A 25,864-nucleotide genomic window follows, 5' to 3' on the forward strand; every position below is an offset into this window, starting at 1 on the left:
GTGAACCCGGGAGGCGGAGCTTGCAGTGAGCTGAGATCTGGCCACTGCACTCCAGCCTGGGCGACAGAGCGAGACTCCGCCTCAAAAAAAAAGAAATGATTAGGCCGGGCACAGTGGGTCATGCCTGTAATCCCAGCACTTTGGGAGGCCAAGGCAGGTGGATCATTTGAGGCCAGGAGTTTGAGACCAGGCTAGCCAACTAGTGAAACCCCGCCTCTACTAAAAATACAAAAATTAGCCAGACATGGTGGTATGCACCTATAGCCCCAGCTACTCAAGAGGCTGAGGTAGGAAAACCACTTGAACCCTGGAGGGCAGAGGTTGCAGCGAGCTGAGATCGTGCCACTGTACTTCCAGCCTGGGTGATAGAGTGAGACCCTGTCTCAAAAAAAAAAAGTTCTATGAAGTCTAAGCTGGACGAGTCCTAAAGAATTATTTGTTCTAAAAATCTTCATTTTATAGAGCATAAAACGACCCATAAAGGACTATTTGTCCAGTTAGGACTGGAACCCAGATGTCTTGACTCTTTGTAGCCTCTCTGTATGAGGAAGTTATTCTCTAAGTAACAACCCTTTTTTTTCCTATATCCTTAATTAGGACATTCAACCAACTTTGTGGTAACCGTCCTCTTACCCTCCAAGCGGTCCGAAGACTACTGGATTGCCAAGGGATCAGCTTTGCTCTGCCAGCTGACTGAATGAAAAGGTGCCACCTCAGCACTGAAAAAGAACCAGGCCAGAGATCTTTCCTAATGGGAGCAAAACGTTTGAATAACTTATATGTGAGCAAAAAGGTATTAATTCTGATTTGACTTAAAGGTATTAAGTGTAACTTTTATTTCTCTTATGTCCTTAAAATAAAGTGTTTGAGTTCTTTCTGTTTTCAATCCAAGCTCCACTGTAGAAGCAATGGGTTCAACACCCACCTGTTAAACCTGCTCCCCCGCCCTAAGTGAGAGGCAGCTTCCCATCAGTTACTTTCTGGGACCCCCAGGAAGAGTCAGGACTCAGCACTCGCTTCCCCTCACAGGCTCCTTTCCTCTTCACCCTGATATGAAAGGCCCCCAGGTGCTTCCATTTCTAGACTAGATTAAGGCTCTCAGTGTCCAGTGCATGGGAGGTTGATGCGGTGAGCACAACTGGTAGAGCAAATGAGCAGGATAATAAGAAGTTGGCCTCTGATGTCAGTTCCCTGTTCTGTGGGGCTGCATCACAATCCTTGGAAGAGCCTATGCTTTCACAAAAGGGCAGGCCAATCCTGCCCAAGTATGGAGGATTTTCCCCTTCCACTTTAGGATGACTCTGTATGAAAACTAACCAAATCCCAGTCAGGTGCATCTGAGCCTCTGCCACCTCAAAAGCAGAGATTGGTGGCTCAGTTCTCAAGTGGAGCAGCCAGTGTGACAAACCATCTTGTGTCGGTCCTGCCAATAATGGTGTGCCTGCTTCCTCGGCCATAATGTGATCCAAGAAACAAGGAAATCACCCAGCTAGGATTGAGCCCTTGGTGGGAGCCACACCACCCTCTTACAAAGAATTGGAGGAACAGAGTCAGCCCTCCCAGTGTATCTCTGCCTCCCCACTTCATCCCCATACCTATCGAAGTTAAGAGTAGATTCAAGTCGCAGAGAAGCAGGTAACAGCACTTTTGCCAGAAATCAGTGCACAAATCAGAAACTACTCTTGGTGTTTCAAGCAGAAATAGTTGCTAACATGGTCACAGGAATGGCTGCCGCTGCAGAAGTCAAAGAGTTGATATCAGGCTTCGCACCATCTGTACTCCAAGGTGGGAACCCTGAAGGAAAAATTGTGCCAACCTCACAGCTACTCCACGCTGAAGCAGGGGAATAGAGGGGGCTGCAGAGACTGACCACTGCACAAAATTGTGTCTGCTGAAGCCTGTACATAACCATGCCCCCTGCTCAAGAAAAATTCCCTCTGCCCACTTTTGTTTTCCAAATATCCCATGAGTGTATCTCATTAGGAGAATCGAACATAGCAGCAGAGGGATTTGGGAGTTTTTGCCCGCCTACCCCTGCAATACAGATGGTGCAGAATGGAACCAAAGTGGTGGACATGGATCTTAAGTGCCACCACACTACTGTTTCAGTAAGGCCACTGAGATCTTCTGGGCCCTGGACATAACTGAGCATGAACCCACAAAAGCCTCAGAAAAGGAAGGGAAACCAGAGCTACAAATCCAGACAATCAGCCTTACCCTAAGCCAGATTAGGGAACAAATACAACTACTTCTTACTGACCCCACCCAAGTCCTGGACAGACATTCTATCTAGGGTTTTTGTGGGCTACTCAGAAGCCCAGGACCATAAAGGACGCTTGCCACAGGTGGGAGACCCTGATCTGGAACCATGGTGATTAGGGGAGGGAGATCACCTGGGCAGGGTTAACAGCTCCTATTTCAGATTCAACTGGGGAAGTTCTACTCGTACACATTTTATAGAAAGAGTCCCAATAAGATTTGTATTTAGAAAAGACATTTACAATAAACATGTGAATAATAAATAACAAGATGGGGATTGGGGGTAGTTTGAAAACCACTTTCTTGCACAGCACCTCTGACAAAGCCTACCCACTCCCCCCACCCCCCACCCAGCCTCTCAGTGAGACACACACATTATACAAAATGAAAGCATCTCTTAGGGCACAGGGAGCACCCTATTCACCAGAGCTTGAATAGAGAGGTGCAGACCACAAGTTCCATGGCCTACTGATTCCCCTGCATCCAGAACCAAGAGTGGCACAAAGAAAGGGAGCAGAAAGAGGAAAGGGTCAGGATACAAAGCCAGAGCCGGAAGGGATCAGAGCTGCAGCTGAGAAGTGCAGGGCCTAGGGGGAAGCAGTGAAAGGATTTAGGATGTGAGAGAAGAAGTTGTCTGCCTGATATATACACATCATGAATAAAAATCTACACCAAAAAAAAGGTTTTATTTTCATACAACTCATTTATAATTTATTTTCACACAACTCATTATGTTACAAAACTGTACACCTCCACCCAAAGTTGGATAACCCAAAGTCTCATTCCTTGGAAAGAGAAGAATCAACACTGGGCTTCTTTTTCAGGAGAAGTCTCTGCTCCTGGATTGGGCCCAACAAGGCTAGACCAGAATGTGGAGTACAGGAATGGCCATCCTTCAAGTCTGAGGGGTCAGGGTCTTAGCCTGGTGCTTCCAGTCATTACAGGAAAGGTGTCTCTGTTTGGAAAGCCAGCACCAGCACCCAGAACACAGGAGTCCAGAGAGACAGGCAGGCACTGCTGGCCACCATCTGGCTGTGGTGGGAATGCCCATGGCGAGGGAACTGCAGCTCAGTGGAGATGTGCCTGTCCAGGACAGGGACCTGGAGTTGCGGGACCATGTCACTAGGAGGCAAAGGGAAAGACAGAGTCTGAAGGCACAGCAGAAACCACTGCACACGCCAAGGCCCCCAAATGCCCACACAGCTTCTCTTCATCTCCCCTCCTTAAAGAAAGGAATGGGTATTAGTATGTTAATAGGCTTCCTATATCTCTGGTCCTCTTTCATGTCTTTGGCCACTACTACCAGAAAACCAAATGGCAGAGGATATTAAGACCAGCAGACTAGCCAACTGTCCCTGGCTATTTGGTTCTTCATCCAAAGATTAGTGAAAGTCTTCGTATAAGGCCCAATTCAAAGTTTGCTAATCACTAGCCTCTGGGCAATCTTAGGCAGGGACCCTCCTCACTGGCCACCACAGAGGCAGAGCCAGACCATGCAGATTCCTCCCTGGGTCTCTGCCTCTCTCACCTGCCCACGTCCAGGCCTGATGTGCACAGCATGTAGGCATACCAGGTCAAGACAGTTCAAGCTGAGAGGCCCATGACCTCAGGCTTACCCAGATCTTTCAACCTAGCTGGAGTATAAAGTGCCCAACCCCGTGGCCACCAATGGCCTTGTTGGAAAAAGTACTAAACAGGTCAATTTATTCCTCTGTCAGTGGAGAGGTTCATGAGTCACCGTGGGACATGAACACCATCAGAAGCTGTCCCCGTTCTCCAGGTCCCATCTGGCTGCCAGCTTCTGTCCATTTACAATGCAAATCACACAGCATCTCACATGTCCGCTTCAAACCTTTCAATGGCTCCCTACTTCCCTCCCTGTTTACCTCTCTAGACACATCTCACCCCACTACTCCTTCACTTCCCAGGCCCCAGTCAGAATTACTTTATCTCGGCTTCTTTAACACAATCGTTCCCTCCAGCCAGACTTCCACATTGTTCCCTCTGCCCTCAACTCTTCCCCTTCCCTACTCAGTTGTTCACTCACTCACTCACTCACTCATTCTACATTTATTAAGCACCTGTGCAGGCACTGGATCCCTGAATCTACTGATCCAGACTCAGAAGCTCTATTCGCAAGGTTCCACTTTGGCTTCTAGTCAGTATAAGCCAAAAGGATGCTTCCTCAAGGGAAGACTTTCCTGACCTCTGACCCTAAGTAGTAACCTCCAACACACACACACACACACACACACACACACCCCATGCACCACAAACACACACACCCACAGCACCTTACACTTCCACTGCAGATTATCTACTCAAAAATCCATCTTCCTCACCAGACTGCAAGTTCCATGAAGGCAGGGCCTGTGTCTGATTGGCCCCATACACACAGCATCCAACACAACAGCAGGCACAAAGGAGGGACTCAATAAACCTGAGATTAATTTAACTGGATTCCTGCTCCCAGCCTCTCTGGGGTAGTTCTTCTAGAAGCTTTGTGCCCTGCAGACTCAGGCTTGCCTATCCACCTCTGATCTACTCCCCAGCCATCTCTGAGACTACATTCAGTGTAGGGTCACAACTCTTCCCTTACAATGTGGGAGTTAAACATGCCCATTCCTACCGAGCTGCTTACAGCTCTGCAAATCTATGGCACTCTCCCTAAATCTGCCATGGAGAAAGATCTGAAAAATCAAGTTCTTTGCAACCTTTCCAGATGCCTTCCACTTTTAACAGACTCATCCTACCCGGAAACTTGTTCTTTAACAAGCATAAATATGTTGCCCTTGCCCTGGCTTGAAGCAACTACCTTAAATCTGGATTCGCTTCTGTCACAGTGGACAGAAAAAGGGTGCCTGGGGTCATGAGGAAAGGGAAAGGTTGCTCCATGAGGGGGGTTCCCATTGCAACCAGTGTGAGGGGCATTCCTGGCTCCGCTCACTAGGGTAAAGGTGGATGCCAACCCGACCCAGCCTACTCGCCTGACCTCTCCTCCAGGCGGACCCACAGATCGCTGAATTGCCGGAGTCGCTGCCTCCGCCGTGGCCCCCTCCGCTTCTTCCGGAACTTCTGCTCGGCATCACTGGGAGGGTGGGCACTTCCAGGCCGGGACACAAGGGGCGGCAGCGTTGAGTGCACCGAGGATATGGCCTCCGGTGTCGGTACTTCGGGGGTAGGCACTTTTGGAGTAAAGATGGTGGACGGGGTGGGCTGTGTGGAGGTCTTTTTACTCTTCCCTCTGTACACAAGTGGAAGGAGGAGGTCTTTAGAGGAGGGTCACGCAGCATGGCGCCCTCCCCAGCTCTCTTACACCTCAGGTTTCACGATGACCGCAGATAACCTGAAAGTTCAAGCTGGCCAGGAAGGGCAGAAATTACCCAGTTCTTGAAATTACCTTGGGAATTGATCTCTTTGACGCCTTATTTTTCCCCCTCAGATATCCTCACTCTACCTTCTCCAAATCCCCTAGTCCTGGGGAGAAAGATTCAAGATTTTTAAACTATTACATGTACAGTAATTACTGTACTTTTCCAACAATGAACAGGTCAGCACTGTCTAGAAAATCACTGACAATTATGGCTTTTTTTTTTTTTTTTTTTTACAGACCAGGTTTCTCTCAGTAGCTCAGGCTGGAGTGCAGTGGCCCAATCATAGCCCACTGTAGCCTCAAACTCCTGGGCTCAAGTGATTCTCCCACCTCCGCCTCCCAAATACAGGCAAATGTCACCACTCTGAATAGTGAACAGTAAAGCTTTTAAAGACAGATGGAAAACGTTTAAATGCCATTTGCTTAAAACCACTGAAGTAGCTCTTAACCCTCTTAATCCTTTCTGTACCCTCATGAGGGCTTTATTCAGGAAGAGGCTCTCAGGACTGTCTTCAAACCACTTAATCACAGATTTGTCCTTAAATCATCTTTCCCAAAGAGATATTTTCACAACTAATGGGAAACTCAGACTCACTTCTAGTTTTCCCTTAAAGGTGACTATAGTCACCAAATACTTTGAGTGTGAAGAAATAAGCTACTAGAAGGACCAAGTTTCTTCCAACAACAGAACTTTTGTCAAGGGTTTGGTGAACGGGATGGGGGAGCAGAAAGAGAAGAATTCTACTGGATGTCAATCCCATTGTCTCCTGAGGTAGGTAGGGAGTGAGGGTCCTGAAACTCCCATCTGCCTGAGGCAGGGGAGCAGTGGACGTGCCATGTCTAGGGTTTTCCTCGTCCAATGATGTAGGTGCCACTGACCAGCACATGTAAGAACTCAGTTACTCCAAATCAGCCTTGATGAACCATCTGCCTTACCAGAGTGGGCCTCAGTTCTGAGCCACAACATGGCAGAGCCTGAGAAGTCAGTTAGTACTAACTTTGTGTGAGGAAGGGTGGAGGTATACAAGAAGGAAAGCAAAAAAGGGAAAGACTTATATTGGGCAAAAAATATAGAAGAAGGGAATTCCTAAAATGGCAAAGGATTTTAAAAGGCCCCTACTCTGAACCTGAGACTAAGGACCCCAGAAACATAAAGTCATAGCTAGAAGGTTCCTGGAGGACAGGGCTTAATATATTATTCCTGTCTCCTGAGCTCAGCACAATGCCTGGTACATAACTGTGAAGCCACTTAAATGAACCCTTTCATTATTACAACAAAGAAACTAGAGCCTCAAAAGGGAATGTGCCCCCATCACGGCTCTCTAGGATTCAGGTGGCCTCCTAGGGCAGGGGTCCCCAGCCCCCAGCCATGGACTAGCACTAATCTGTGGCCTGTTCGGAAATGGGCCACACAGCAGGATGTGAGCAGCAGGCAAGCAACCATATAACCACCTGAGCTCCACATCCTCTCAGATCAGCAGGGACATCAGATTCTCATAGGATCGCAAACCCTACTGTGAACTGTGTGTGCTAGGGATCTAGGTTGCACGCTCCTTATGAGAATCTAAAGCCTGATATGAGGTAGAACAGTTTCACCCCAAAACCATCCCCCCTCCCCTGGAAAAATTTTCTTCCACAAAATTAGTCCCTAGTGCCAAAGACGTTGGGGGCCGCTGTCCTAGAGGGTTCAAGAGCAGATGGTCAGGCAACTCCATGCCCACCAAGCCCTCTGCCCATGACAGAGACTATGTCTTTGTCATCCTTAGCCTCCATATGACCCAAACAGGTCCTGGTACATGGCAGGCACTCAAGAAAAGTCCGTTGCTTTGATTTAGTAAGGAACGTGGTCTTAATCTCACTAGGGCTGTGTTCTATGGCTTGAAACAGTGGGTCCTCACAGTGAGACAAATCGTAGCTTTGTTTCTGTTCAACTCACAACAAACAAAGACCTCACCCCAGAAACTCCAGGTAGCCAAGGCCAGGGCTTAAGAGCCAAGTTAATAGCCCTGGGTGGGGGTTGGAGAGTAGGGGTCAGGAAGAAATTAGCTTTACGCTTCCTAGTTTTTATTTCCCTCATATTTCTAAGCTAAGGAGTCCTAAGGAATCATAACACCTAGTTTATAACTGAGGAAACTGAAGACCTGGGAGAGGAAACTGACCTGCACAAGGTTACAAGAAGGACTCTGTACCATCTTTTTTTTTTTTGAGACAGAGTCTTGCTTTGTCGCCCAGGCTGGAGTGCAGTGGCACGATCTCGGCTCACTGCAACCTCCGCCTCCCAGGTTTAAGAAATTCTCTGCCTCAGCTTCCCAAATAGCTGGGATTACAGGCACGTGCCACCAGGCCCAGCTAATTTTTTTGTATTTTTGGTAGAGACGAGGTTTCACCATCTTGGCCAGGCTGGTCTTGAACTCCTGACCTCGTGATCCACCCGCCTCAGCCTCCCAAAATGCTGGGATTATAGGCGTGAGCCACCGCGCCTGGCCAATTCTTTGCTGTTTTTAAGTAACATTCATTGTTGAGATTTTTTTCACATCATAAAGCTAATCCATTCTCATTGTAGAAAATATAGAGAGTAGAAATTAGTGTCACTGTAATCTCCAGGGAGATCCTACAGACAAATGCTCACATGGACTCAGACAGGGGTTTAAGGGTCTCTAGGTCAATAGAGCTGACTGCTCTTCTGCCTTAAATAGAAAATCCCAGCTGCTGAACACACCCAATCCACCATAGAGCCTCTGGGCTGGATCCTGTCACAGGCTCAAGACCTAGATTATCATGTTTTGACCCACCTGGATTCTCACAGTTTAGCGAAACTTCTACCCACAAAGGCTAAGCCCATGATCATTTTGGCTACAATATAGGGCTACCCCCTTGCGCTGATAGCCTATTTGCCCCCTACCTGCATTTCACGCAGCCTCCTCACTCCATAGAAGTCTCCAAGAAAGAAACACACTGGTTGACAAGGAAAAGACCCCAGGCTTGGAGCCTTAGACAAAATAATTGACCTTTCTGAGCCTCTGCCACTTGTATAAAATTAACCTATCCTACTTTGTTGCCGTGAGGATTAAAACAGCCCAAACACCATGCTTCACACAGTGCTGAGCACTCAGTAGATCCTCACTTCAGGTGCATCCCTCTTTCTCCCAGTCCTCTGAGAATGAGTGAAGCTGTATAAACCCTAGCAGGGCTGATCAGAACCTTAGAGCATCCCACTGTGTAACCAAAGGGACATCTGCCAGATCCCCAAAGATGTCCATGATCTTGCCCCTGGAAGCTCTGGGCGGGATCCTCCAGTCAAGGGGAGGAGAGGAGGGCTCCTCAGACGGGGGAAGTAGCGTCAGTAAAGGTGGAGAGGAGGGGACAGGATGGAAGCTCTTCTGAAGCAAGCAGCAGATCCATGCTGAAGGATAGGGTCTGAGTGCCAAGACCTCTGCGTGAAGACAATGACCTTGAAAGAGAACAATATGAAACCACGGAGAGTTTGAATATGGAACACATTACCTTACACGGTAAAAGGAACTTTGCAGGTGTGATTAAGTTAAGGACCTTAAGATGAGGAGAGTAGCCCAGATTATCCAGGTGTGCCCAATCTAATAGCATGGGCCCTTAAAAGCACAGAACCCTTCTGTGGTCAGCGGGGGATATGACTATGGAAGAATGGTTATAGAAATGCAACATTGCTGGCTTTGAAGATGGAAGTCTCCATGAGCCAAGGAATGTGGGCAGCCTCTAGAAGCTGGAAAGGAAAAGAAAACAAATTATCTAGAACCTCCAGAAGGGAATGCAGCCAAGCCCACACCTTAATTTCAGCCAGTGAGACCTGTGTCAGACTTCCGATCTCCGGAACTATAAAATCATGAATCTGTGTTGTTCTAAGCCATTGAGTTTATGATAATTTGTTATAGCAGCAATAGAAAACTAACATAGTATCCATTACCCCGGGGGGAGGAGGGAGGAACTGGCTAAGCCCTCTGCAGATTAGCCCAACAGGAACCCCATCTCTTTCTCTTCTCTGCTGAAAGAATAGCAGCCTCACATTCAGGAGCATTTCCTGTGTTTTCCAGCCTGCTGACAAGTGGAGAGTGGCAGCTGCTAGTTGCCCCCCCCACACCCCAACATGCACACCCATCTCTGTCTCCCCAATACTGGCTTACCCCAAGACTAAGGGAGCTGGCAGCGCCTGAAGTAAGCTAGATCACCAGTTAACAGCCCTCATGTCCCCAGCCACACCAGCCTGCCCTGGATTCAAGTTCCACATGACCAGAATCATCCCTTAAGGACTACCATATGGCTGCCGACAAGGGGAAGAAGGAAACAGGTATCCTCCTACTGCCCTGGTCCTCCTTGCCAGCCCCCCTTTGTGGGCATTCTCCCCCAACCCACTTCCCTGGGTCCTTAGCTTCCCAGGACCCTGTCTCTTCTTCCTGAACAGGAGCTCCTTTGGAGACCTCATCCTCTCTCATGGCTTCACCTGGGACCACTGTATGCACGTTCACCCCTAAAACCTCTCAGGTCCCCCACTGGCTGAATAAATGAATGCACGTGAGCAGCACCAGCAATGATAGTAGCACATCAGCAGTCAATCCTATTTGAGATCCTATCATGTGCCAGATGCCAGGATAGGTACTCTGGAAATCCAATTTTGAAAATTAGATCCTTGTCCAGAAGGCTCTAGAAGAAAGAAAGAGCTCTTGCACAAACTGTAGGTTCCTTGGGGTCATGCACAGGATGAACCCAGGCTGGAGCAATGGAGGAAGATGTAGCAATTGTGCTGGATCTCACAGATTCTGATAGAGAGAACTGGGGATAGTGTGGGTAGGGAAAGAATCTCTGGCAGAGGAAACTGCATGAACAAAGACATAGAGGCTAGGAAGTAAAAGGTGGGAGAAGAAAGGGTAGAAAGAAAAGGTTTAGGAGGTGGATGGGTCTGGGTTATTTCCTGGTCCGGTTAATTGTGTGGCCTTTCACAGTTTCTTCATTAGTAAATGAGTAGGAACACTTCCCTTGCAGGCTGGTTTTGAGCATTAACAGCCCATATAAACCTGGCTACCACTGGATGATCCACCAATAAATGTTCTTTTCCTCCCCAGGAAAGTGAGAACACTGGTTCTCAGCCTTCACTTGGCATCAGAATCTCCTGGAGAGCTTCTAAAAAGACCGATTCCTGACCTTCCTTTCCCTAAGGGCAGGTGTCAGGGTTAGAGGCAGAATTAAGGAGCCTGGGAACAACCAGCAACACACACACACAACACACGTACCACACACACCACACATACCACAACAGACACCCCACACATACACAGCACACACATCAGACATGCACCACACATACCCCACACACACACACAATACACACATACCACACATACCACACACACCACACCTACCACACACACCACACGTACCACACACACTACACACACACACACCACACGTACCACACATACCACACGCACAACACACACCCCACACGTACACAACACACACATCAGACATGCACCACACATACCCCACACACACACAAACACGTACACCAAACATGCACCACACACAGGCACAATACCCACACACACACACCAGCCATGTACCACACACATCCACACTACACACACCACACACACCCCACATACCACACACACCCCTCACACACACACGTACCAAACACACACACCAGACATGCACCACACATGCGCCATACACGTGCACATGACACACACACACATACACCCCACACATACATATTCCACACAAACCCTGCACACAAATATCACACAAACACACACCCCTCACACACCACTCACCAGACACACACAGACACACACAGACACACACACACAAACATCACATACTCCACACACATTACACATCCCACACACACACACACACACACACTCCCCAGGTAGGGCCCTCTCCAGCACCCTAGGGACAGTGCGTTGAACCCCAGTCCAGTCAGCCCGGCAGGAAGAGCTGAGAAGGGACCAGAGACCAGTGAGGGAGGAAAGACCCACAGTCCTGCAGGGCACAGAGAACCCCTAAGGGCTGGCTCCTCCAGATCTGAAGAACAGGAAGGAGAGAGGCAGGAGACGTGAGCCTGCAGCAGAGCTGACTCAGGCAGGGGCGGGATCCTCCCGGTCAAGGGGAGGAGAGGAGGGCTCCTCAGACGGGGGAAGTAGCGTCAGTAAAGGTGGAGAGGCGGGGACAGGATGGAAGCTCTTCTGAAGCAAGCAGCAGATCCGTGCTGAAGGATAGGGTCTGAGTGCCAAGACCTCCGCGTGAAGACAATGACCTTGAAAGAGAACAATATGAAACCACGGAGGGTTTGAATATGGGACACTGGAAAGATTAGTCCCACAGGAGGGTGAAGAGTGAACCAGAGGGAGAGGGGCCTGGAATGGGGCGGTGGCCTTGGAAATGGAGAAGGACAAATCCCAGCAAGTCTTTACTGGAGGAAGACAAAAGCCTGGTGGAGGAGCAGTCTCATGAGCAGTCTCATGTCAGCCCTTCCGTAAGCTAGAAAGTGCTCTGTGAAGGGCGGTCAGTATTGACATATTGAATACAGGGCGTGAAGACAGGTGGGGATAAGAGAAGTCCAGGATGTATCCAGGATTTCCTGCTTGGAGGGAGACTGGAAAAATCACGGCTCCTGCCAGGCAGGAGCCTCTGGGGTGAGGGGGAACAGGGAGACAAGGTGCAGTGAAGGGGGGCCTTCTGAGGAGAAAGAGGGCGGCTGGAGATGGGCGGCCTTCGGGCAGACACAACTGCTGGATCCTCTGTCAGGGGATGGGCATTTGCATCCTGGAGCGCTCTCGCTACAGCTGAGACCTCTGCCAGGAGAAGGGGGCTGCTGACCATGGATCGGGAGGGAGTAGGGGCCAGAGGAATGGAGGGGATATTAGGGGCTGATGGGTGCGCCCCACATCCACATGTTGAAGCTTCAATCCCCAGTACCTCAGAATGTGACCATTTGGAGTTAAGGCCTTTAAAGAGGTGATTCAGTTAAAATGAGGGCCCTAGTCCAATAAGACCAGTGTCCTTACTAGAAGAGAGGCCAGTGATGCTCGCTTACAGGTAAAAATGCCACGTGCCAGCAGGAAGAGAAGATGGCCATCTACAAGTCAAGCAAAGGGGTCCCAAGAGAAACCAGTCCCGTTGACACCTTGAGCTGGGACTTCCAGCCTCCAGAACTGTGAGAAATGCATTTCTGTTGATTAAATCACTCAGTCTGTGGTGGTTGCTATGACAGCCCAAGCAGACTACTACAGGGGAAGAGGAAGGACACCTGGGGCCCACCAGGATGGACGACCAGTTGGGAGGCCAGTGGGTGGACAGCATTGCTGAGGGCCTCCTGAGTTCTTTACAGAAGGGTCTGCAGGGACAGAGGGCAGTTTGGCAACAAAAAAAAAAAAAAGAGAGAGAGAGAGAAAAAAAAACCTAGGGAGGAGGAAACAGCTCAGAGAAAGAGAAGGGACTTGCTCCTGCCCCGAGAGGGGTCAGACATGCACTCCCTTCACCCCTAACCCCTCTGGCTTATTTACCACTGTCATGGCCCGATTCTGCCTCCCAAAAACTTCCAAAGCACCTAGCGCAAAGGACACTGGACATTAAGCCTAATTACTCCTCCTTTCCCCTACCCTTCGACCCCTAGGCAACCTTCCCTTCACCTTCCCCTGCTCCCCAAACACCACTGAGAAAAAGGCCAGTGTGGCCTCTGCAGTCCAAAGTGTCCACCCTGCCAACCACATCTGGCACAGCCCCAGCCACACAAAGCCAGCTGAGCTGGTGCCAAATGTCCATGTAAGGTCAAGTGTGGGGGAAATGACCAGGCAGGGGTTCTCTGGAGTTTCTCAGGATAGCAGCCCACCCTGGTGCCCAGGCAGCCCCATGAGGGTCTCAGCTCCCCAGCCAAGATAGAAGCACAGGGTAGTTACTTGTGGATGGGTCGTCCAGCAGGGGCGTGTTCTACCTCATAGCCTTCACGCCGCAAAACATCCAGCACTGTGTTGTTGCCCATGAAATGACCTGCAGTGAGAAAAACAGTCTGAAATGCTGCAGCTCCCAGGACCACCAATCATACTTCCCAAACACACACCCTAGAACCAAGAAATTACCCTGCCAAGCCCCCTGCCTATCTGTCCAGCGCAGTACAGTTCCAGAGAGCTTCTGGAATCAGGCCTGCCAACAGTCCTGCAAGGCAGGCAGGGCAGCATCAGTAGCATTTCAGAGACGATGACACTGAAGATCAGAACAATGCTGCAAGTTACCTGAAGTCACACAGCTAAGGGGAGAGCCTGGACATCAAACTGCAACCTGGTAAGACCTCCCAGAAGAGGTGATATGTGAGCAGGATCCTGAAAGGTGAGGACACTAGTCTGGAGAAAATACAAGAATTCAGGCTGGGCACAGTGGCTCACACCTATAATCCCAGCACTTTGGGAGGCCGAGGCGGGTGGATCACCTGAAGTCAGGAGTTCAAGACCCACCTGGCCAACATGGTGAAACCCCATCTCTACTAAAAATACAAAAATTAGCCAGGCATGGTGGCGGGCACCTGTAATCCCAGCTACTCAAGAGGCTGAGGCAGGAGAATCACTTGAATTCCGGGAGGCAGAGGTTGCAGTGAGCCGAGATTGCACCACTGCATTCCAGCCTGGATGACAGAGCAAGACTCTGTCTCAATTTAAAAAAGGGGGGTGGGGACAGGGGAGAATTCCCAACTACAGGATGGAATGCAAATATGCTCTCTGAGAAAACAGGGAGGCTGGTGGGACCAAAGGAGTGGCTACTTCCCAATCACCACTTTCTAGAAAAAGTAAAGGCAATCTAATCTAAGATCTGTCCTTCTTGGAGGTTTCTGCATAGGACAAACCCACTATGGTCTCAGGAGTCAAAACCAGGGAACCTGGGAGCCTGTGGCAGTACAGCAAATAGGCCCCAAGAAGGAAGCAGAAGGCCCGTGGTTCCTGCTTTCATTTTCACCCTCATGCATCAAAGGTGGGGTTCATGGGTCAGCAGAGGCTCAGAAAGGGAAGTTTGGCAAAACCATTCCCTCCCATCCTCCCCTCTCCTCCCTGCAGCCTAGACCAGCCTAGACAGCTGCCAGTGCAGGGGTGATAGCTGTAACCTAGAAATGTGGGGTAGGAGAGGAGGCCACTGGAGAAGTAACCCTGGCAAACAGGAGCCAAAAATCAGCATGAGCTGATTTAAGATCGACACCTAAATAAGAAAAAAAGTTGTGTCTTTCACCACTCATCCTAGGTTATTCATTTGCAAATAAGGAACTGGCAATTTAGAACAAGTGATTATAGTTTCTACTTAGCACTTGTGACTTCAATTTTTCTTCTACTGCAAAGGTGATTTCCATTTGTAATCTTCGTATTTTATATCCACATCCCCATGACAAAAGTTGCTGCTTGATTTTAAAACTCCAGTACTTTCCGTTTTCAGATATCCTCATTTTGCAATTAAAAGTTTGCTAACTACACAGCTTTTGAGTTTTAAAAGCACACAGTAATGTGTTTGGGAGCAATTTCTGTAGTTTCCTCTGCTCAACTTAGCCTTCAGAAGGCCCAGAGAGAAAGCGGCTACAGGAAGATAACTTTGCCCTAGAAGGAGCCGGTGCTAGATGGGGGTCACAGACCCTGGGCACTCCTGACGCCCCCATCTAGCACTGCATCAGTATCACAAGTCGAGCCCTGAGTAATGGGAAAGCTCAGGTGTTGGTGTTGCCTGTGCCACCTGCCTGGCACAACCCCCACCACGAGGGCCCACCCACCAAACTGCTCAGACTAAGCTATGCTCCAGCCTCCCGCCAGCCCAGAACTCAGTCGACCTTTCCCCTCTCCCCAGCACCCCATTACCCCTGCACTGGACATAGGGGAAGCTTTTGGGAGCTCACCTAAGTCTGGCAGGAGTGGAAAGCAAAAACCCACACTCCAGCGCCTGGGCACCTTCCATCCACGCAGACCCAGGGTGGTGCACTGGGACACCACCACTGGCTCTGTTTCCTAACTTTCTCATCTGGGGCCTGCACCACTGTTATGGTGCCTCAAGAATGAGGCCCAGGCTAACAGCTTTGTTACAGGAAGCCATTTGTTGAGACAGTAGAAATGTGCACATGGTACCCAATCCAGACATGAAACACACGACTTACAGAAGAAGAAAACTGCCACATACTCACAGGCACTGCTGAGGGCACAAACTGCAATTTGTTTTGTGGCAGAACTTTTCAATGAGCATGATGTGGGATGCAAACCCCTCATATTTCTATAAGTTTTGTTAATATTTGAATATAATTCACATAACATAAAATTCATTCTTTTAAAGTATGCCATTCATTGATTTTTTTGCATATTCAGAAAGTCGTGCAAGCTCGACCACTATCTAATTTTAAAACATTTTCATCCTTCTGACCCCAGCCCCTGGCACCTACTAATCTATGAATACTTTCTGTCTCTATAGATTTGCCTGTCCTGGACATTTCATATAAATATAATCATATGATTTTGTGACTGGCTGTTTTCACTTAGCATAATGTTTTCAAAGTTCATCCATGTAGTACCATATATCAGTACCTCTTTCCTTTTTATGGCCAAATAATATTCCATTGTGTATATACATATCACCTTTTATTTATCCATGTCAGTTGATGGACAGTTGGTTTGGTTCCACTTTTTGGCTATTATAAATAATGCTGCCATGAACATCTGTGTATAAATTTTTGTGTGGATATATGTTTTCAATTCTTCTAGGCATATATCTGGAAGTTGAAATACTGAATCAAATGGTAGCCCCATGTTTAATTTTGAAAAACTGCTAAACAGTTTTCCAAAATGGCTACATCATTTTACATTCCCCGTAGCAATGTATGAGGGTGCCAGTTTCTCCATGTCTTCACCAAAACCTTTTACTATCCATCTTTTTTATTATAACCGAGTATGAAATGGTATCTTCACTTTAGCATCACATCAGTAGGGCTCCAGTAAAATAACAGTGGATTACATGTGAAAATGCAGCAAGACTCAGACTCTATTTAAGAAACATTCTTAAGAAAACACAAAGACAAAAAAACTAGAGGAAAAACTAGAGGACACTAGAGGAAACTGAAGCCTCTGGGACCCAGAGGTACATCAAATATGCCTTAGTCTGTGTTGCTATTACAAAATACCACAGACTAGGTCATTTATAAATCATAGAAATTTATTTATCACAGTTCTAGAGGCTGGGAAGTCCAAAATCTAGGCATAGGCATTCAGTGCCTGGTGAGAGCCTCTTTTTTTTTTTTTTTTTTTTATACCAAGAGTCTTACTCTGTCACACAGGCGAGAGTGCAGTGGCATGTTCATAGCTCACTTCAGCCTCACCCTCCAGGGCTCAAGTGATCCTCTCACCTCAGCTTCCCAAGTAGCTGGGACTACAGGCAAACTATGCCTAGCTAAATTTTTATTTAATTTTTGTAGAAGTGAGGTCTCACTGTGTTGACCAGGCTGGTATCAAACTCCTGAGCTCAAGTGATCTTCCTGCCGTGGCCTCCCAAGGTGCTGGGATTACAGGCATGCACCACCATGCCGAGATGAGGGCCTTCTTCCTGAGTCTTCACATGGCAGGAGGGGCTAATGCTAGATCTTCACATGGTGGGAGGCACAAGGGCAAAAAAAGAGCCAACGCTACTTTCCTCCAGTCCTTTTAAAAGCATGAATCCACTCATGAATGTGAAGCCTTCATGTCTTAATCACTTCCCAAAGGCCCCACCTCTTAATACTATGACAATAATAATTAAGTTTCAACACACAAGTTTTTAGGAACATTCAGACCACAGCAAAACATTAAACAGCCCAACTCTGAGAAAGATTCATAAACCCTCACACTAAAAACATATTTCCCTTACTTCCCATTGCCAGATACATCATATCCAGCTTTCAATTAAAAAATTACAAGGCACACTGGGAGGCAAGAAAAATTACAATCTGAAGAAACAATGAAAGCATCAGACTCAGACTCAGACATGATAGAGATTCTGGAATTATCAGATAGGGAATATAGTTGAACTGAAGATCATCATCAATCAAATTGATCTAATTGACATTTAAAGAATACTTTATCCATAATCCCAGCACTTTGGGAGGCCGAGACGGGCGGATCACGAGGTCAGGAGATCGAGACCATCCTGGCTAACACGGTGAAACCCCGTCTCTACTAAAAAATACAAAAAACTAGCCGGGCGAGGTGGCCGGCGCCTGTAGTCCCAGCTACTTGGGAGGCTGAGGCAGGAGAATGGCGTAAACCCGGGAGGCGGAGCTTGCAGTGAGCTGAGATCCGGCCACTGCACTCCAGCCCGGGCGACAGAGCAAGACTCCGTCTCAAAAAAAAAAAAAAGAATACTTTATCCAACAGTAGCAGAATACAAATTCTGTTCAGCTCACATGCAACATATTTCTCCTTCATTTTTGAGTTTTGCTGAATGTGGAAATGTTTGTTGACAGTCTTTTATTTCAGCATTTTGAGTATGTGCCCCAGAGCCTTCTGGCTTGCATGGCTTCTGATGAGAAATCTGCTGTTAATCCTATTGGGGATCCTTTGCCTGCCTTGCTCTCACTGCTTTCAAGATTCTGTGTCTTTGGCTTTTGACAGTTTGGCTATGATATGCCTTGGTGTGAAACTTTTTGATTTTATACAACTTATAGTTCATTGATTGAATGTGCAGAGTAATATTTTTCATCAAATTTGAGACATTTTTGAGCAATTTTAAATTCAAATATTCTTTTTATTTCTTTTTTTTTTTTCTCTCCTGTCTTCTGAGACTCCCATTAGGTGTACATTGGCACACTTGAGGGTGTCTCACAGGTATCTGAAGATCTATTCATTTTTCTTCATTCCTTTTCCTTTCTCTTTCTCATACTGAATCATCTCAATCAACCTATCTTCATGTATGTTGATTCTTCTTCTGCCAGTTCAAATCTACTGTTCAGTCCCCCCAGTGAATTTTTCATTTCAGTTCCTATACTTTCAATCCAGAATTTCTATTTGGTTCTTTTAAAATAATTTTTATATTTTTATTGATATTCTGTATTTGGTGAGATTTGTTCTCAAACTTTCCTTTAATTTTTTAGACATGGTTTATTTTAGGGTTTTTTGGTTTTTATTTTTTGTTTTTTTTTTGTTTTTTGTTTTGGAGATGGAGTTTCACTCTTGTGGCCCAGGTTGGAGTGCAGTGGCGTGATCTCAGCTCACTGTAACCTCTGCCTCCCAGGTTCAAGCAATTCTCCTGCTTCAGCCTCCCAAGTAGCTGGGATTATAGGTGCACACCACAACGCCTGGCTAGTTTTTGTTAGTAGAGATGGGGTTTTGCCATATTGGTCAGGCTGGTCTCAAACTCCTGCCCTCAAGTGATCCATCTGCTTCAGCCTCCCAAAGTGCTGGAATTATAGGCATGAACCACCACACCCGGCCTCTTTTAGTTTTTGAACATGTTCATAATAACTAGTGTTAAAGTCTTTTTCTAGTAAGTCCAAGATATTAACTTCCTCAAGGACAGCTTCTGTTGGTTGCTTGTTTTTCCCTGGGTATGGGCCATACTTTCTAGTTTTGCTCTGTGTTTTATAATTGTTTTTTATTGAAAACTAGACATTTAAATAACATAACATATCAACTCTGGAAATCATTTTCGCCTGTCCCCTCTTCCCTGGTGCACTGTTGTTGCTGTTTGTTCAGTGATTTTCTAGGACTAAGTCTCTGAAGTCTGTATTCTTTGTTGTGTGTGATCACTGAAGGATCTGCTCAGTTAGCTTAGTGGCTGGCTAATGACTGAACAGAGATTTCCTTAAATTCCTTGAACTGGTAAGTTTCCCAACCTTTGCAGAGGGTCTATGTGAGTTTGGGGGCATGTCTTTGATGCTTCAGCAGGCAATTTATGACCCTGCCTTAGCTTTCACACCTTGCTTACACAGAGCCTCAAGATCAGCCAGAGGTGAGAGAGATTAGGACCTTCTCAGGTCCTTCCTGGGCATGTGCACAGCCCTTCTCATGCATGTGACTTTCTAGGAATATTTTAGAGCTTTTCAAAATCCCCTATGGTATTTTCCTTTTAAGTTTTTTGGGCAGCCCCTTGTAAGCTTCAATTAATATTGCTATTTCCAGCAACTATGATGTTAAACTGCTGCCACTGATTGTTTTCAACAAACACCATAAGAATAGGGCTATTCACACAGAGCAAGCTCTGAGTCAATTCAAATGAAAACAAGCTTGGGAATGGAAATTTCAGGGAGCTATTGGACATGTCAAATAGTAATGATTCTTTGAGGATGGAGCTTTGGAGGAACTTTGAACCCATTCTGTCCCCTCTAGTAACCATTAGGCAAATGGTTTTCACAGCTAGTGTAGTTCAAGGCTCCTGATTTTCAAGACTACTGTGAAGCTGGGAAAAGGGAGATAAAAACAGAACAAGTTAAAATGCCACAAAGCCCACTGCTTCTATCAAAACTCATCCAGTTTTCTTAAATAAACACTTCTAGGATTGTTGCAAACCTTTAATTAATTTCCAGAGCTGTGGAAAAGTTGATTTTGACCATTTTCTCCAGGGTTCTTATTGCTGTTATGGAAGAACAGGTTTTTGGAGGCCCTCACCCCGCCATTTCAGAGTTGCTTCTCTCCAACTCCCTATCTTACTGGTAAAAAAAACTGAGGGACATGACTTGTTTAAATTTATGAAGTTAGCAGAAAAAATATGAGACGACAAAGCCCAGTCCAGCAAATGATCTTTCTGCATACTGTCCAGCCTCTGGCATTTTTATCCTCAGTTCCTGAGGCTGCAAAGAATTCTGTGTCAGAGTCACTCCGGGGGATAAAATTTATTTCAAGAAGCCCACAAAAGAAAATAATTGTCCTATTCTCTCTCCATGTGTGCTGTTAATAGTCAGTAACAGCTGATGTGTCAGGCCTTGGACTTGGGAGGCTCATTGTCAGGTAGAAGAGTAAAGACAGATATATTTTTAGTGAAAGTTTACAAAGCGAAAAGTACCAGGAAGAAGTTGGGATTAAGTATGAAATTCAGAGGACAAAAATGCTTTCCCAGCTGGCTCATGTGTGGAGAGAGCTATGGGTGATATCACATGCAGCAGCTCATCCAGCAACATTTCAACCATGCTGGATGCTCCATCCCCAGCTGGAGCCACTCTGCAACTGAAATAAGTCAAGGAAAGTGTCACTCCCTTCATCTTGCTTCATGGCTAACAGGCCCTAAGCAGGGGTTCACCTCAACATTCCCTTCTTGGGAGAAGCCTCAGATTTCAGAGGCTACTCAGAGGTAACCCACTACTCACCAGCTCCAAAGGCAAAGAAGAAGCCTTTGTCAGGGAACTCCTCCAAAAGGGCCTTCACCCGCTTCCCTATTCTCTCATTCCGCTTGTAGATCAGCTCCCGGCGTAAGTAGCTGTCAATCTCCTGAGCAGTGATACGCTCCTGAGGCGGTAGCGTGGCATTAATAAAATTGGGAACCTCCACCCAAATAAAGAGAAAAAAAGGGGGGGGCAATGGAGTTATTAACAAAGTTACTTCATTGGAGCATCAAACCCCCCAACTAGATGGTCAAGAGGTTGTCAAGAGAAGAGTGACGCCATTCTTGGAGTTTCCTGTCTGCTATGTTTCCAACTATATCACATTCTCTGTAACCAAAGTGAAAAAAATATTAAGTGAAGTGCACTGAATGAACTCTTATGCTATTTACAATGTTAATAGCATAATAGTTAAATGGCTCTGTCTGATGCCATGTGTTTATTAAAAAAAAAAAAAAAAAGACACTGTCTGCACAGCACATCCATAGTTTTAACTTGTGTGATTCACACATGCTTTTCTTATAAAAATAGTCTTATATAGTTACATATTTTAGATTCTATTACCAAAAACATGAAATTTGTATGAACACTTAAATGTTTTATAAATCCTCTACTTTACATTTTCATTATTTCTCCACTTCCTATTTCTCTCCCTTGCTTTTCCCAGTGTTCTTTGCCTACCTGGCAAATATTTCACTTGATGCTGGTATACATGTTAGCCAGTTTCAGTATTTTGGCTAATAACAGGATGCAATTGCATCAAAATTGTGACAATCAGCATGGTTCTTGCAGCACAGGAGCTACCGGTAAGGCTAGCCCTCCATGTTTTCTCCCCACCCGCTCAGCTGTCTGGCGTCCCAAACCTCAGCCTCCCACTTCTCCCCCTGGGTGCATGCTGTCTCCTCCACCCAGGGACTTAACAATGTTACCCGTTATCTTGGTCAGTATCTACCCTGCCTGCTGCTGCTGCTTCCAGTAGCCTCTCAAAAAGTTTTCCAAAGTCCTCAGACTCTGTAACATAGCATTAACTTCCATCTTATGGATAACAGATCTCCTTTCGCTATTGCCTCAAAATGATATTCTCTCATTTTCACATTGACAGCCTTCATCTTCTACTCTGTCATCTTTTTTTTAAAATCATGTCATTTATGTGAGATTCCCTGCCCATTTCCCAAAATCTCTTCTCTTCAGCAGAGCTCCCCTCTCTACCAGCCTCTCTACAGAGGCAGCGTCAGATACACAGGGTGATCTCCCTCTGACATCCTGCTCCACCTTCTAAATTCCAAACATCACCCAAAGCCTGCACCACTCCCTGCTGGCCAGCCTAGCCCTCACTCACAGTGGCAGCACATTCCCTGACCTCCTGTAGGGGCCCTGTGGGCAGGACAGGTATGGGAAAGTCACAGGAGAGAAATGCATAAGACATCTGTATTATCTGCTCCGCCAGCCTCACCATTTGCCCACGTAATGACCAAATCCTCCACCCACATTAACTTTTTTCTGCTGCTACAAATGTCAATTTCCCAATTGATCTTGACTTTTCTTCCCCTTTCCCTACCCCCAGCAAGTGTGCAGGTAAGATCTATCACCACCACCAACTCTATTTTTCCTTCTTTAATGTGTTTCTTGTTCTCCCTTTCCTCCTGCTTCACTTTGTCTTAATCTGACTTCCTTTTCCTCTAGATTTTTGGAGATGCTCATTACGTCTTTTGAGGCTTCTGTCATTAATGAAATGCCACCTTTCTGGACTGATGCTGCACTCAGTCTCTACTGTCCTTCTCCCCATTGCTGCTATTTCTCCTTCAGCTCTCATGTTCATACATGTCTCCTTATGACTGGGTCCCCAAATTTAACATAGACCTATACAGCATGACCCACACCCACGAGCTCCTGTCTCCCCTCTCCAGTGTCCTCATGCATGCGGACACCAGTCCTGGGTGGGGGAAACAACACAATCCCCTACCTCAGAAGTTTAGCTGATTTTTGCCATTTGCATGTAGTCCTAGAGAGGAGGGGAAGGGACCATGGCTTGTCCCATGGGAAGCCTGTTGATAAAAGCATAACAAAGATCTGTCCCACTTCCCTCCTGGAAGGAGACCATGATCTTCTGAGGCCCGACCAGCTGCTTCCTTCCACTCAGTGGCCCACAGGTAAGGCTGAGCTGGACAAACACTCAATCCACCAGTTCAGCCACACTCATCCTGCAATACCACAGGATGCAATGATCCACTCCACGTCTGCAAATGCTAGTAGCCTTCCAAGCTCTGATGCCCCAATCCTGTAAGCATTCTGTGAATACACAGTTAACACCCTGCTCACATGTTCCTAGAGGCCACTGAAACTGCAGTCAAAGTTCTGCTCCATCATTTTGCAAAAGTGTGACCTAAGTCAGCCAGGAGGTCATCAGACTCAGAACCCTTCCCTTCCTCAAGGCTTGTTCATGTGGCCTGCTGTTAAATCCTTTGAAGCTTCATCCTTTGGCTGGAATCCTGGAATTAGCCCTAATCAGTGCTCCTCTCTGTTCTTACAAGGTTTGTAAAATTTTCATTAGCTGCAGTGCCTCATTCAATGACATCTAAATCTGCCCATTTTATTTCTAGAGCCCTCATGATCTCAATCCTTTGTACACAGGATGTACATGTCACCAGGTAATGTTTTTATTCCTATAATTAAGTGTGTACTGAGCTTAGCAGAGGGAAAGGCGCTCACCTGGGAGCTGTCATGGCTGAGGATGACGGAGCTGAGGTCCCCGCAGTTATAGTGTTTGATGAGATCCTCCGTCGTGTAGGGGATCTGAAGATTGCCCGCTCGCAGGCTCTCCTGCTGCAGGAGGGTCTGGTTCAAAGCAAAGATGACCTAAAAGAAAGGTCTCTAAAGTTCATTAACAAGGCAAGTATTTTCTGCCATCTTATTTCTTTTGTCCATGACTGGAAATACCCTTACCTCTGTGCTCGTTATGTAAGGACATGGATAGTGCTACTTTAAGAAGGAACACAAATCCCTGGACAGCGTCCAAAGGAAAGGAGGAGAACAGTCCTTCCCAAATCAGCCCCAATCAGATGCACCTAGGGAACTGCCTTATGGAGGACACAGACAACCTGGAACTCTTCCATGAGTGTGACCAAGAGGTGAGGGAACCCAAGAGCTAGCTTGTGAGGAACAACTGAAGAAGCTAGGAGGTGGGGCAGAGAGAGGGCTGGGGACTCACAGACACACCTACCAGTGGGTTCCAATTACATAAAGGACTGGGCAGGAACCAATGCATTATCCACATCTTTTCTAACCATCAATGCGGCATGGCCAGCTAACAGTGTCATTAGATCCATGGGATATTAACGGGAGTTAATGTGAAAAAATGGGAAATGAAGGCTAAAGAAAATTAAACACCAGCCTGGCCAACATGGTGGGCATGGTGGCATGTGCCTGTAGTCCCAGCTACTCGGGAGGCTAAGGCTGGAGAATGGTTTGAAGCCGGGAGGCAGAGGTTGCCGTGAGCCGAGATTGTGCCGTTGCACTCCAGGCTGGACGACAGCAAGACTCTGTCTCGAGAAAAAAAAGAAAAGAAAATTAAACAGGTTTTAATTTTACAGAACTTCTCAGAGTCTTTGATATACTAACGTGCGATGTGGGTCTCCTTGATGGGGAACAGAGTATGTCAGGTTTCCCAAACATATTTGAGGCACACATCACAAGAGAAAGCTTCATTGGAACATCTTTTGGGAAAATCCAGATTCAAGATCCTGATTCCAGGAACCCTACCTCTCCGGCTCTGACCCAGCTCTCCAGTGCCCAGGAGAATTCATTTTACAAAGTAGAGAATTCTCTTGGGCACTGGAGAGCTGGGTCAGAGGTGGGGAGGTACGGTTCCTGATATCAGGTGGGTAGTGGGGCTGGCCACCCACTACGAGGCTCCAGACAACATTTATGACCCTGTGAAATTTTCTCTCTCACCTCCCCACATATAGGTGCAGCTCTATAGCCTCTGACAGCTCCCGTTTCTTGTGCTTCCCCAGTAATCAGCATACAGGATGCTGCCTTTGCTGGAATATCCCCTCACTATTTGCTACAATACAGACAGGCTTGGTCCATCTGTGTTGCAGCAAAGACTGACTATGAGGTCTTTAGCAAGATGTTTCAACTCTCCAGAGACAACCATTAGAGGTCTCAGGTCAGCAAATGACCCTACCCAGCCCCAACTCCCTTTCTCCTTTCACATGTTCTCATTCTGAGTAGCGAGGAGACGAGGCTTCCTGGTTTGCCTCCCATGGGCCAAGGTGGCACAGACCCACTGCGTGCCCCTTGTCTCAGTCCATTTGTGCTGCTACAACAAAATGCCTGAGACTGGGTAATTTATAAGGAACAGAAATGTATTTCTCACCATCCTGGAGGCTGGGAAGTCCGAGATCAAGGCACTAGCCTTTGGTCTGGTGAGGGCCTTCCTGCTGCATCCTCACATGGAAGAAGACAGAAGGGCAAGCTAACGGAATGGCTGCATGACACCTCTTTTATAAGGGCCTTAATCCCATAAAGGCCTTATAAAGAGGAGCCTTAATCCCATAAAGGCCCTTATCCTTATAAAGAGGAGCCCTCATGGCCTAATCACCTCCTAAAGGCCTCACCTCTTAATACCATCACACTAGCAACATCTGAATTTTGGAGGGGACACATTCAAACCACAGTATCCCTCCTTCCATATAGTTACCTCCTTCAGTTACTCTAGTATTTCCTGTGCCTGTGATTCAACCTTAACCAAAGAAGGAGGCAGATCTCTCTTTGTAAAAGAATGGAAGGGAGTAAGGGATGATGAAAGGTATCATGAAAGTTCATTCTGTGTCAACTAATCAAGGACAGAATCAAGGCAAGTCACAGTACTAAATGATCCTAAAGTTCATTCATTCATCCCT

General features: G+C 46.8%; 2 protein-coding genes across 3 annotated transcripts in view; one reads left to right on the forward strand and one right to left on the reverse strand.

Annotated features, from left to right (window-relative positions):
* Positions 1 to 881, forward strand: part of DNAH6 (dynein, axonemal, heavy chain 6) — a 337,022-nt gene extending 336,141 nt beyond the window's left edge. The window contains exon 77 of the mRNA XM_011925684.1: positions 598 to 881. Coding sequence (XP_011781074.1) covers positions 598 to 701 — 104 coding nt within the window. The 3' untranslated portion in view covers positions 702 to 881. The remainder of the gene's footprint in view (positions 1 to 597) is intronic.
* Positions 882 to 2,933: 2,052 nt separating this feature from the next.
* The window catches only part of TRABD2A (TraB domain containing 2A), a 58,130-nt gene continuing 35,199 nt past the window's right edge, over positions 2,934 to 25,864 (reverse strand). Inside the window, exons 3-7 of one of the 2 annotated variants that reach the window (XM_011963828.1) lie at positions 23,670 to 23,816; positions 20,949 to 21,123; positions 13,564 to 13,654; positions 5,252 to 5,503; positions 2,934 to 3,381 (exon numbers count right to left, since the gene is read on the reverse strand). In XM_011963828.1, the coding sequence (XP_011819218.1) occupies positions 3,198 to 3,381; positions 5,252 to 5,503; positions 13,564 to 13,654; positions 20,949 to 21,123; positions 23,670 to 23,816 (849 nt within the window). In that variant the 3' untranslated portion in view covers positions 2,934 to 3,197. The remainder of the gene's footprint in view (positions 3,382 to 5,251; positions 5,504 to 13,563; positions 13,655 to 20,948; positions 21,124 to 23,669; positions 23,817 to 25,864) is intronic. The other variant, XM_011963837.1, reaches the window with a different exon arrangement.

This window comes from Colobus angolensis, unplaced genomic scaffold, assembly GCF_000951035.1.
Source record: "Colobus angolensis palliatus isolate OR3802 unplaced genomic scaffold, Cang.pa_1.0 Scaffold118, whole genome shotgun sequence".
Taxonomy (NCBI): Eukaryota; Metazoa; Chordata; class Mammalia; order Primates; family Cercopithecidae; genus Colobus; species Colobus angolensis.